This window comes from Oncorhynchus clarkii, chromosome 24, assembly GCF_045791955.1.
Source record: "Oncorhynchus clarkii lewisi isolate Uvic-CL-2024 chromosome 24, UVic_Ocla_1.0, whole genome shotgun sequence".
Classification (NCBI taxonomy): Eukaryota; Metazoa; Chordata; class Actinopteri; order Salmoniformes; family Salmonidae; genus Oncorhynchus; species Oncorhynchus clarkii.
Genome location: NC_092170.1, coordinates 17544272 through 17554326, shown reverse-complemented (window position 1 = coordinate 17554326; position 10055 = coordinate 17544272). Strand labels below are relative to the sequence as shown.

Genomic DNA, 10055 nt, shown 5'->3' with positions numbered 1-10055 from the left:
AATAAAGCAAAATAAATTGTCTCATGTATGAAACAAGGGGACAAACACAATGTTCTGCTTTCTTGTCGTTACTATCTGCCTAGTTAATTACACTGACTCTACCACCACAGATCCTCATCATCAGTCCTCTCTGACAGGCTACATTTCTCTGTCAGTCTGGTCCTCACCATCAGTCCTCTCTGACAGGCTACATTTCTCTGTCAGTCTGGTCCTCACCATCAGTCCTCTCTGACAGGCTACATTTCTCTGTCAGTCTGGTCCTCACCATCAGTCCTCCCTGGCAGGCTACAGCACTCTGTCAGTCTGGTCCTCACCATCAGTCCTCCCTGGCAGGCTACAGCACTCTGTCAGTCTGGTCCTCACCATCAGTCCTCCCTGGCAGGCTACAGCACTCTGTCAGTCTGGTCCTCACCATCAGTCCACCCTGGCAGGCTACAGCACTCTGTCAGTCTGGTCCTCACCATCAGTCCTCCCTGGCAGGCTACAGCACTCTGTCAGACTGCCATCATTTTCAGATAGGTCCAAAACAGCAACAACTGCATCATTATCACCCCATACAAGCAGCGGTTAACGAGCACTACCTAACATATATTGCCTCCCTAATGTCCCTCTATTCCTTACATCTATCCATGCTATTTCACATAGAATGACTACCTTGAAAGAGAAAATGTTGCTGTACATCCATAAGTTAATTTGATGTGTTTTCGCCTCTGACAGTCTTGACACCGAGGGTTTCTGCATGGGAGATGGGAGGCGCCTGCCTGCCTCGCACTTGAAGCATGAACAGTGCAATGCATTCTGACGTTTCTCTCGCTCACACAGCTGTTGAGGTTGAGGAGCGAAGCTTGCGCAGCTCTGCATGAAATTACTGATAATTCAAAGGCGCGCGCCGAGAACACCATGCATCCCGATTTGGAACGGCCTGGAGAGGGGGTGTCCATACCTTTCATGTGCTGTCGGAGAAAACACTTTGCGTAATTTACCCAGGAATGCACATTGAAGAAGGCAGCCATTCTGGAGCCGAGCGCTTTATTTTGAAACAGTGGGTCTTTTCCAGTCAGTTTCTGCTTCAACGATCTGTTTTCAATAAGGATGTACAGAAAATCTAATCAACCATAAAAGGCTGGAGATATCAAAGTGGAAATGTTACTGTAGGAAATAAAGTGGGGACTGTGACTGTGCGCATTCTGGTTTCTCCCAACGAAAGCAAGTAGTCTATATGGTTACGCGCACGTTGTGCTTTGTGAGAACAAGACATCAACCAACCGAAGATGGTCCGGTTTGTTCTTTGTGCTTTAATATTAGCTTTGGCTGACTTGAATTAAAGAATAACTGTAGGCCTATATAACATCCGTGGAATTGACCGTTTATTCCCCACCGTTCAAATGCTGGAATGGCTAGTGGTTTTGTGTATTGTCATTCTGGTGGCCGTTATTTGGCCACCTTCGAAATATTTTGGTACCCAGGGCGAGCCAGACGCACTCCTCCAGAGGCTCGGAATTTCACGGCGGCAAACGAAGGAGAGGGTCTCGGAGGGGTGCGTCTCAGACCGGGAGGTCCCGGGGGACTGTGCTAATGCCCAGACACCGGACTTGGAAGGTGAGAATAAAGTCCCCGCTGTTGCGCTGATATGCAAACCCTCAGCGCTGGCCAACTATCTCCTCAAACACTGCAGGACTTTCAGCAATTTCACGGCGTGCACCGGATGGACATGGCGGGCGAGTGCGTTTCTTCAGACAGTCTACGGCGCGTGCTGGCCGTACAAGAGCCGGGTGCATTTCGTGCGAGACTACTTGCAGTTGAGTGACGATGGTCTCGTGGCACTGGACTGGGCAGTTTCGGTGGCCGGTGCGTCGTACCAGAAACGGAGGAGAACCTCGAGTAATTCCACGAGCCCAATCCTCCTCATCATACCCAACTCTTTCGGGAAAATCACTAGAAATGTGCTGAAGGTAGCCTAATGATTTAATGAATGATGAAATACCATGCAATACCTCCTCATAACCAGGCTTATTCTTGTTCATCATGTGAAAACACCCTCAACCATAGTGTGCCCAGTGCCCACCTACACCTGTTATTAGGCCTACAGTATGTGCTAAGGCTTGTCTTATGGTCTTAATGGGGGCAAAATTATACTAATTGTCTTGCTCCTTTTTGACCTCTGCTCTGACAACATAGCTGTTACATAGAACATAGCTTACAGTGCTGTGGATGTCTATTGGGGGCTGTTGTGAACTGTCTCAGGGGCAGAAATAAGATTTACATCAACTCTAGACATCTCTACACTGTAATGGGGTTACTGTGAATATATAGTAGCTTACAGGCAGCTTGGTGGCAAGTACAATTATGTATTTCATATAACAGTACATCTACTGTAATAACACAGTCTCAAAGCAAGTACTGTATGTACAGTACAATACTGTAAAATTGACTGTATTATACTGTAAACAAGTAAAAGGCTACCATAATCAGTATGAATGGATGGATGAATTAATTAAATTAATTAAGGGGAGGGTTTTGTATTTCACAAAACTGTAATTACAAGGGATTAGTTCAAGCAGGTTGGCTGCTAGGGAAAGTGTTGACACATTACAGCATATTAATGAATATGTGGGGCTTTATATCACTTGTACTTCTAGAGGTCATAACAAAGGTTTGGCAGCGACTACAGATCAAAACAGACCAAAAGGGCAAAATGCTCAACCATTTAAGGTTTAGGACTTACTGCCACTCCAATCTGTCCCCCATACAAATTGATGGATCACTATAACCAGAAAGGAGTTCCATTGTTACATCATTCTCACTCACAGGTGCAACAAATACAGCCTCTTACAAGGCAGCCTCAAAATATGTTATTGAGCCAGAAACAACAATACCATGCACCCACTAGTGGTCAAAATGGTTTTGCTGCTCCAAAGATACATTACAGTATTGTATTCTGTGGGGTGGAAATACATGACCATTTGAAATACATCAATTATTTCCCCGCCCACAACATTTTACCACAATGCACCATCATTTACCGTATGCTGCAGCAAAATGTTTCATAGTATTTTACTGTTGATAATACCCCAAATTACTGTATCATTTACTGTTTTCCGTTACAGTGTAGTTATTATGACTTATTTGGTAATCATATATTATATGCATACACATAACAAAGCCTATCTCATGGTCATACAATTCTCTGCTATACCATTCATTGTTGAAGGTTCAATCTGTGAAGTTATTTGTAATGGTGAAATGACATAAATAGTGAAATTATGTCTAATTCATCATTGCAGTGGTGTAAAAAAGGAGGTTGGACGAGATATGAGAAAGTACTATGAGAAATGGCTATTTCCATTGAGCATGGGGGGCATCTTCATTCAAGTCAGTCTTGGCAAGGTGAGGAAGAGAGCAAGAAAGCGAACAACAAGCACAGCGCCATGCGGTAAAACCAGGGTTCAATACAGTGATTGTGGTAATTGAGAAACGCTTTTACAAGGCTTTGCTCTGCCTGGGCAGGTTATGAGTGAAAGGATCACATCACTGCAGCTGTACTCCCAATAGTCTAGTCCCAGATCAGTTTGTGCTGTCTTGCCAACTCATACCATTATCAGCAAGACAGCACAAACAGATCTGGGATCAGGCTACACTCCAATGCCCATTAGCCTTATAATGAGTCAGAGTGCCCTGCGGTCCAGGCAATGTTGCTAGATTCTTCTGACACATTCTACCCCAACTAGATCAAAAAACCTGCCCAATCCACTATAAAGTATCCCAATTGATTGTAAAACTGTCCAATCTGGACAGGCTTGCATGGTTACAAGCCTGATTTATGTACTCTTACTGTTGTGAGTAACAAAAAGTCACAACCTTGACCGCCAGCAAATGGGGGGAAGAAAGAGAGAGAGGGATATGGGAAGAAAGATTTAACTCAAATTTAATTCTGTCAGATTTGACTTTCCTTTTTGCTGGGAGATCGAGGGTGCATCAGAGCAAAAGAGAGGGTGATGGGAAGAATGTAAGAGAGAGAGAGAGGAAGAAATAGAAAGATAGATTGAGTAAAGGGCAAATTATGTTGGATTCTTTTGTCTTTCTGGGTCAACTCCAATTGTGTGTGTGTGTTTGTATGTGTGTTTGTGTGTGTGTTTGTGTTTGTGTGTGTGTTTATATGTGTGTTTGTGTGTGTGTTTGTGTGTGTATGTGTGTTTGTATGTGTGTTTGTGTGTGTATGTGAATGTGAGAGAGAAAGAGGGAGTCAAAAAGAAAGAAAGAGAGAGAGAGAGAGCAAGGGAAAGATAGAGATGAGATAAGAAGACACAGGGAGAGGAAGAGAGAGTTAAAGAGAAAGCACATTCGTGTATTTTGAGAGAGCTAAATCAGTGTGTTTGGACATCATCCTTTCTAGATGAGACTTTGTCATCCTTTTTCATAATGAGATTGTCTTTGTTTTACCCCCTCCCCCATGTTATGTTACAGTAGTTGGGCATATACTGTAGCGTATGGGCCTACATTCCATCACAGCAAACGCACACACCATAAAAGTGTCTAGAAACAGACGGTGAATGGCAGGTGTTGCAAATTGCGTCCCAAGTGTGCCTATTCCATATGTAGTGCACTATATAGGGAATAGGGTGCCATTTGGGATGCAGTCATATTCTTGCTCAGTCCTGCTGCCCTGGCTATACAGTATGAAAGTATGCAGAGTGTGCGGTGGATGATTTGTTAGAGGACAGTTATAGGATTTATGCCCTCTATCCCCCTAACGGCCTGAGATGTAGCAAGCTAGTCTGCGGTCTTTCCACTCCCATTTTTCCTCATAACTCCCCAACACAGATCTGAGCTGACTGGGTTGGTTTAGCATTGCACTCCAAATAGTTTTTACCATATTTCTTCCGCCTGTCCAGTACAGTCAGATCTGTGAAGGGGATTAGGGAGGGACCGAGAGAAGGGAACAAACAACGTTGTGGAGTGAAATGGGTCCCATGACTCCTGTATGCTCAGATATAGAGCCAAAGGTGAGATCACATCTGAGTGTGGATTTTACAGGCTTGTGTCCAGACACAGGACACCATACTGTCTACACGTTTATTACACAATTAGTCAAGCCAGTGAGTAAGACTGAACTATGGTAATTCGGAGCTAGACAAATGCCTGGTTCAAAATATACCCTCAGTCTTCCAACATGGCAGAAGCCCAAGTCCTGCGTTAATTCACACATTGTTGCATTGATGAGTACGTTTCTATAAGCATTTAATCAAAATAGGAATGCTGATGATGAACTTGACTGTGATACCCCTCCAGTATGATGAACTTGACTGTGATACCCCTCCAGTATGATGAACTTGACTGTGATACCCCTCCAGTATGATGAACTTGACTGTGATACCCCTCCAGTATGATGAACTTGACTGCGATGCCCTCCAGTATGATGAACTTGACTGTGTACCCCTCCAGTATGATGAACTTGACTGTGATACCCCTCCAGTATGATGAACTTGACTGCGATGCCCTCCAGTATGATGAACTTGACTGTGATACCCCTCCAGTATGATGAACTTGACTGCGATGCCCTCCAGTATGATGAACTTGACTGTGATACCCCTCCAGTATGATGAACTTGACTGTGATACCCTCCAGTATGATGAACTTGACTGTGATACCCCTCCAGTATGATGAACTTGACTGTGATACCCTCCAGTATGATGAACTTGACTGTGATACCCCTCCAGTATGATGAACTTGACTGTGATACCCCTCCAGTATGATGAACTTGACTGTGATACCGTCCAGTATGATGAACTTGACTGTGATACCCCTCCAGTATGATGAACTTGACTGTGATACCTTCCAGTAGGATGAACTTGACTGTGATACCCTCCAGTATGATGAACTTGACTGTGATACCCCTCCAGTATGATGAACTTGACTGTGATACCCTCCAGTATGATGAACTTGACTGTGATACCCCTCCAGTATGATGAACTTGACTGTGATACCCTCCAGTATGATGAACTTGACTGTGATACCCCTCCAGTATGATGAACTTGACTGTGATACCCTCCAGTATGATGAACTTGACTGTGATACCCCTCCAGTATGATGAACTTGACTGTGATACCCCTCCAGTATGATGAACTTGACTGTGATACCCCTCCAGTATGATGAACTTGACTGTGATACCGTCCAGTATGATGAACTTGACTGTGATACCTTCCAGTATGATGAACTTGACTGTGATACCTTCCAGTAGGATGAACTTGACTGTGATACCCTCCAGTATGATGAACTTGACTGTGATACCCCTCCAGTATGATGAACTTGACTGTGATACCCCTCCAGTATGATGAACTTGACTGTGATACCCCTCCAGTATGATGAACTTGACTGTGATACCCTCCAGTATGATGAACTTGACTGTGATACCCTCCAGTATGATGAACTTGACTGTGATACCCCTCCAGTATGATGAACTTGACTGCGATGCCCTCCAGTATGATGAACTTGACTGTGATACCCTCCAGTATGATGAACTTGACTGTGATACCCCTCCAGTATGATGAACTTGACTGCGATGCCCTCCAGTATGATGAACTTGACTGTGATACCCCTCTAGTATGATGAACTTGACTGCGATACCCTCCAGTATGATGAACTTGACTGTGATACCCCTCCAGTATGATGAACTTGACTGTGATACCCCTCCAGTATGATGAACTTGACTGTGATACCCTTCAGCATGATGAACTTGACTGTGATACCCCTCCAGTATGATGAACTTGACTGTGATAGCCCTTCAGCATGATGACTTAACCTCTGCATTTAACAGCTGTGTTATGAGAGTGATGATGTCATTTCTACTTCCTCCATTTCTACGGTTGGTTGAGTCAGAGACAAATCCCTTTGGTCTTGTTCACAGAGCTATGTTCAGGCTGAATGGTGGACCTTCAATATTTGTGGGAGTTTGTGAGAGTTTGGCATCGTTCGTCTGAAGAATGTGGCAGTGTGTAAATGTGTGTGCAGATGCATACACATGAGTGTGTGCAGGGGTCTGTGTAGGCATATGTGTGGCAGGATGTACTGCAGGTGTTTTGTGCAGACGTGTGCATGCTTCTGAGTGATAGTGTGTAGGTGTGTGTCTGCGACTGTACAGGCATGAGTTTAAGTGTGAGTGTTGGCGTGTGCATACTTCCGTGTTTCTCGAGTCTCAGTGACAAGAATTCCTCATGGGCTCGACACTGGCAGCATCGTCCAGAAGTCCAGAGGGATAACAAATGGAGGACTGGAGCAAAGATGATCTGCTTTATACCTCATCATCCTTATGTTGGAAAACTGTACTTCAATGAAATAGTGTCGCCACCTCAATACTACTGTGATCCACGATAAGAGTAGGATGAATTCATTCAGAGAGAGGGAGAGAGAGATGTTGAGAAAGAGACAGACAGAGAGAGACAGCGGGAGGAAGAGAAAGCGAAGGAAAGGTTGAGACAGAGGAAAGAGAGAAACGCAGAGAGAAAAGATGATATCCAGGTATAAGTGCTCTTGCGAGTTTCTTAGCTCTGTAAATATTTAATGTAGTGATCTGTTACACCTCCTCTTGGTCTCTCTCTAATCACTGTCTTTTTATATCTCTGTGAAGCTGTACATTCATACTCTGTTGGTGTGTTTCAAATGGCACCCTATTCCCTATAAAGTGGACTACTTTTTACAATTAGTGCACTATATAGGGAATAGGATGCCATGTCAGATGCAGCCTGTGTTGGTGTTGTTACAGTTCATAGTCAGTTGAAACATCATGCATTAATGAATTGATGTATTTAAATAGGGCTTTTACATTGACCTAACACTATGAATTACATTATGTTCTGTTTCTGTGTCCTTCAGCTCTGTGAGGTGGCGTTGTCCCATGGCTACCTACCCGTGGTGTTTAACCGGCGCAGCCACAACGCCACCCCCCTCAGCACCGTCAAGCTGCAGCAGTTTGGCGACCCAGGTGACCTACGCGAGGCCGTGCGCTACGTGCGCTACAGGCAGCCTGTAAGCCGGCTGTACGCGGTGAGCGAGAGCACCGGGTCCGGTCTCCTCCTCGCCTACCTGGGAGAGTGTGGTTCATCCAGCTACGTGACGGCCGCCGCCTGCCTCTCGCCAGTGTTCCGCTGCCAGAGCTGGTTTGAGAAAGGACCCATCTGGCCCCTACACTGGGCTCTGGTGACTTACCAGAGGATATGCCTCAGCAGGTAAAGGATGGAGGAAGGAAGGGAGTGGGGAGGAAGGGAGGGAGAGGGGAGGGAGAGGGGATGGTGGAGAGAGAGAGAAACCTGATTGAGAAGAGGAGAAGAAAGGGAACGATGTCAAATACCCTGATATTATAGGATTTTATTAAAACACAATACCATAACCATGGCAACCGGTGTCCTGCCCACAGTGCTATTGATCGGGGGCATCGGGACCCAACTTGTGGTTTCACAATCAATGCTAACAAGGATGTTACAGAGCCTTGCAGCTCTTCTAAATGTATTTACTGATTGTACTTTATTTACTGATTGTACTTGTTTGTGTGTGTGGGTATGTGTGGGTGTTGTGGGTCTGTCTCTTTGTTTGCGTGTGTGTGTTCATGTCTGTGTACTGTATATCTAGGTACAGGACAGTGCTGGGTGAGACAGTGCACACCGACACCCTTTTCTCCAGCTGTTCCCTGCGTGGCCTGGAGGAGGTACTGTTCTGCCAGCAGCCAGGCCCTAAAGGAGCCCTGGCCCTAGCAGCGGGCACCAGCAGCAGCAGTGGGGGAGCCTGGGAGGCCTACTGGGAACGCAATGAACCCCTCCGGGACGTAGACGAAGTCGCCATCCCCGTTCTGAGTGTCTGTGCTCAGGATGACCCTATCAGAGGAGACCCCCAGTCTACCCTACCCCTGGAACTCTTCGAGAGCAACCCCCACTTCTTCCTGCTGCTGACCACCAGGGGGGGACACTGTGGCTTTAACACCCAGGAAGGGAGTGCTTTCTCTGGGGGAGTGACCGGTGGAGGGACCCCTGGGACTAGCTGGAGCCACCAGGCCCTGCTGGAGTTCTTTAGAGCCACCACGGACTTCATTGCGGCAGAGGAGAGGGCTAAGCAGGCTGCCAGACGGAGGGGCCTGGGGGGTAGCAGCCAGGGCAAAGTCTTCAGACATCGTAGTGTCAGTAGCTGTAAGAGGCTGCCCGCATGCTCACATAATATTCACACTATCTACAACTGGCAGAGGTCTTATACACGATGAGCTGGGGTGAGGATATTATGGAGGATAAGGGATTGATATTATGGATGATAAGGGATTGTATCTGCAGAACAAGAGAGCTTTGCATTTAAGGGCTGAAAATGAATCTGTGTGCCCCAGCCACCTGGGTAATTGATGGAACAGGGTTTCATCGACACACACTCTCAGAAATTGAGGATGAACACTTCAAAACACACTAGGGGTAACCAGAAAAGCCTGTGTGTGTGTCTGTTTGTGTGCGTTTGTTCCCGCCCGATGACTGTCCAAAAATGCCCATCTGGACACTGGACTGCCAGTATTTCTCTGACGAGCCAATCAGATTCAAGAGGAAAATTTGTGTAATGATATTGTGATATTTTGCTGAACTGGGTGGAACCTGTTGGGTCTGTGGGTTTTCCCACATGTTGTAATTCAAACTCTGACTGAGGTTTGTTGAATGTAGCTGGAATTTACGACTTTGAATTGGCACTGTTAGTGACATGATGATTTTCCTGTAGATTTCTCAACAATGTTAAACCTCTGTTAAATGTGTTAAATGATGTGAATGATTGGTAAGGAACAATGTAATAAAACAAAACTATGAGGGAACATGTATCATGCAAGCATTTCATTTGTCACACATACTGTTAATTTGTGTCCAGACATAATTACAGTAACACTGTGTAACATTGTATGAATTACAGTTACTGTATGTGGAACTTTATGTACTGTACAATACTTTACGCGTCATACTTTGAGACTATGTAAAGCAGAGTTCTGTTTGTCTGAGGATTCATAAAACGCACAGAGAGTTTTCCATTTAGACCACTCCTAA

The 10055-nt window shown here is 45.3% G+C and overlaps 1 protein-coding gene across 1 annotated transcript; it reads left to right on the top strand.

Annotated features, from left to right (window-relative positions):
• Positions 1 to 804: 804 nt before the first annotated feature.
• On the top strand, positions 805 to 9906 carry LOC139383068 (abhydrolase domain containing 15a). The gene is made up of 3 exons (XM_071127376.1): positions 805 to 1952; positions 7870 to 8222; positions 8623 to 9906. Exons 1-3 carry the CDS (start codon positions 1386 to 1388, stop codon positions 9242 to 9244), a joined length of 1542 nt encoding a protein of 513 aa, XP_070983477.1. The 5' UTR covers positions 805 to 1385; the 3' UTR covers positions 9245 to 9906.
• Positions 9907 to 10055: the final 149 nt, after the last annotated feature.